Source organism: Pundamilia nyererei, unplaced genomic scaffold (assembly GCF_000239375.1).
Source record: "Pundamilia nyererei isolate P.nyererei 1_Seehausen unplaced genomic scaffold, PunNye1.0 scaffold00015, whole genome shotgun sequence".
NCBI classification, from domain to species: Eukaryota; Metazoa; Chordata; class Actinopteri; order Cichliformes; family Cichlidae; genus Pundamilia; species Pundamilia nyererei.
In genome coordinates this window covers 5,973,836-5,976,959 of record NW_005187416.1, presented here as the reverse complement: position 1 = coordinate 5,976,959, position 3,124 = coordinate 5,973,836, and the positions used below count along the sequence as shown (strand labels likewise).

The 3,124-nt window shown below is 38.7% G+C and overlaps 1 protein-coding gene across 1 annotated transcript in view; it reads left to right on the top strand.

Annotated features, from left to right (window-relative positions):
- The first annotated feature begins 422 nt into the window (after window positions 1–422).
- Window positions 423–3,124, top strand: part of LOC102213251 (AT-rich interactive domain-containing protein 5B) — a 42,874-nt gene continuing 40,172 nt past the window's right edge. Inside the window, exon 1 of the mRNA XM_005725462.2 lies at window positions 423–677. Coding sequence (XP_005725519.1) covers window positions 657–677 — 21 coding nt within the window. The 5' untranslated portion in view covers window positions 423–656. The remainder of the gene's footprint in view (window positions 678–3,124) is intronic.

Here is a 3,124-nt window from a genome sequence, read left to right as displayed (position 1 = left end):
GGGGTATTCATCAGGGTAAAGATTTAAATCAACCCAAAGAGATAAGGACTGATTACATCTCCTGATTCTTTCCTTTTTTTCAAGTACATAAAGTTGTCTAAGATCTTTTTTCATACTATTGTTCCTACTTTTATTTCAGTGAACTATTTTTATTTTTTAATTTATTGATCGCCACAGCTGTAATTTTAGTTATTGCTTTATAATTAGCTTCCTTTAATAACCTAATGTAGTTATATGTTGTATATACATCCTTCATGTCGATATTATTACTTTTTAAAATCCGCTAAAAGGAGCCGCTGCGGTTAAACTGTTTGAAATGGAATGAAGTAAAGAGTAAAATAAAATAATAACCGTGTTACTGGGTTTAAACTGCCGTGTGTAAACCCCGCCCTCGTGTTCCGTGTCGGTCGGAAATACGTCACGTTTCTGAAGCTAAAGATGCTCCAACTCCGCTGTGAGAGTGACTTTAACATCAAGTTGTACTCTGTGGCAAACTTTGGCCACACCTAGATCCTGTCCAAAAAAAAAAAAAAAAGCTTTATTATTTTTATTTTTATTTTTTTTTATTCTTCCTCTGGTGCGTTTGTTTGTGTGTCGGCGAGTCCCGGCGGCGTAACCGGAGAAGGGCCTCACAGAGAGGGGAATGCAGGACTGCAATGGAGCACAATGCAATACAGGTAAAGCCGATGTAATTTCCAAATAAAGCCGTTTATGTCGCTGGTGGCCGGCCGTTTTTTGACCTGTTGACGTGGAGAATATTTTAAGCTAGCGTCGGCGCGGATTGAAGCCTGAATTCTGGGTTTTATTTCATTTACTTTGGCCATGTCGTATTGAGTGTTTTCTCATATCAGCCAAACCCAGGCACGGAGAGTTGCTCTGACTGCAATTACAACTTTATTCAGCCAGGCTCAACTTTTTTCTGGCTCCTAATAAATCGGTGATATTTGTATTTTTCGTGGGGGGAAACAATGGGCTGTGACACCGAGCTGTCGCCTCGTTTCCTATCCTACCCAGCCGTTAAATTCCAGTTTAATATTTCTGATATTTTCTCCGTGTTAATGATTAATTTCTTTGTGTGTCGTGTCGACAGTTTCTTCCTCCGGCTACCAACCCCCACCCACACTAACAAGAAGCACATTAGCTCAAAATAAAATTAAATTCTTGCCCTGAAAATATCAGGAAACTTTTACCCTCCTGTTTTTTTCCAGCCCCAAAGAAAAAGCAGCCGAGCTGCCATCGACATGTTCTCCGTTTTTATGAGAATTAATTCCCAGCCCGACGTGATATTAGATTAGAAATATTTTCAGGACTAGGTGGAGCAGTGTTGCTTTTAATAGGAAGCATATTGATATTATGATCAAATCCTCCCGACATTTTGTCTCCGCTGTAATTGGCACAGTTTTAAGGAGGGATCTTATTATTGTGTGTTTGCGTGAAGGGGAACTGAAATGTGGAGTTGTTGTTTTTTTTGGTCAAGGCTATTTCAAGTGCAAAAAAAAAAATCAAAATCAAATAAAAATCGAGCGAGCAGGAAACACGCCAGAGGACACACAGCGAGGGCAGCGTGGGCTTTATAAGAAATAAAAGTCATTTATTGGGACTGAAATGCTCCGTGTGTGGCGCTGCGTGGATGTAGAGATATTTAATATTCCAGTGCTGCTTGTATATTTTTACAATGTCTCTGTTTAAATATTAATTTATTGCAACACTGAGAGTTTTTCCTTCAGTGCTGAACTTGTGAGCTTTTGAATAACAGGATATACCCAAGGTCAATACTGCTCGCTTTATTTAGTTTATTTATTTATTTATGTGCAAAGCAGGAGACGTTTTTTAATTTCTCTTCCTTCCTGGGTTGAAAACAGTGTTAGAAAAAAAATCTCACTGCATTATTGTCAGAAATATCACGAGAACTGACGCAGGCATGGTGCAGATTAAGGGTTTCCATCTTAAATTCCTGTGTGTGTGTGTGTGTGTGTGTGTGTGTGTGTGTGTGTGTGCGTTTTAGACAGAGGGCTGCCTCTCACAGCTCAGATTATATTATGTGCCTCTTATTTTCCTGCCTGTGGTAGGCTGGAGCACTGCTTCAGCCCTCCCCCAGGGCCACGGGGGAAAAAAGGAAAAAGATACTGGTAGACTGGGCTACACTGGATAATGGCATGTTTATGACACAGAAAGCTCACTTCATGCTGGCATTTATCATATATTCTCACTGTAATTAACTTAAATACATGTATGCAACTAATTCAGTGGCTGAAACTGGTTCTGCAGGACTAAATACTGACTTAGTTTGAGTCCTTTTCCTGCTTGTAATTAGAGTCGGGGGACACATTGATACAAAAATGAGTCAGAAACTAATTTAAAGGTGATTTTTGTGTTTGTTGGTGTAAATGAGCTCTCCCACTCAAATGCCTGCATGTCGGTGATTGATTGGTTAGACAATGAACTCATAAAACATACCTATGAACTAGTTTGTCTGTTACAGCTCTTTGTGTTCCCATTACTCCAAATTCCTACAGAAAGTTTGTTGTGCGTCTTTTCCTGCCTCCATGCTTACAAAGATCTTCCCTTCATGGTTAATGAGTATTCAGCTGAGTTTACACATTAATAAAAATGAATCTGAAACAAATTTCAAGGTGATGTTTATGTTTGAACTTTGTCAGACGAGTGTCTGACTGAAGATCACTGATCGGTTGGTTATTGATCACACAAATGACCTGCAGACATTTTTGTGTTACGTTGTTGTGTTTCTTGATTGTGTTTGATCAGATATGAGCAGCATAAATGTTTACAGATGATCTTATTGGAGGAAATTATTCGCCTCCGCTGTCGATATCGATTGATCTTCAGTTTGTTAAATGTGAGCTGAACAGTGAACGTAGCTTTGCATGCAAAGATTGTAAATTAATAGATTTGTAGAAAAATACTCAGAAACCAGTTTAAAGGTGATTTTTCTGCTAGTTTCTTTTGTTAAATGTGACCCAAAAAAGTAGATTTTTCTGTTCCCAACTAGGGCTGCCACAAACGATTATTTTGATAGTCGACTAGTCACCGATAATTTTTGCTTTTTAGTGGACTAATCAGATCATCATCCATCTGCTCTTATATAACTATCATTAGCTTACAG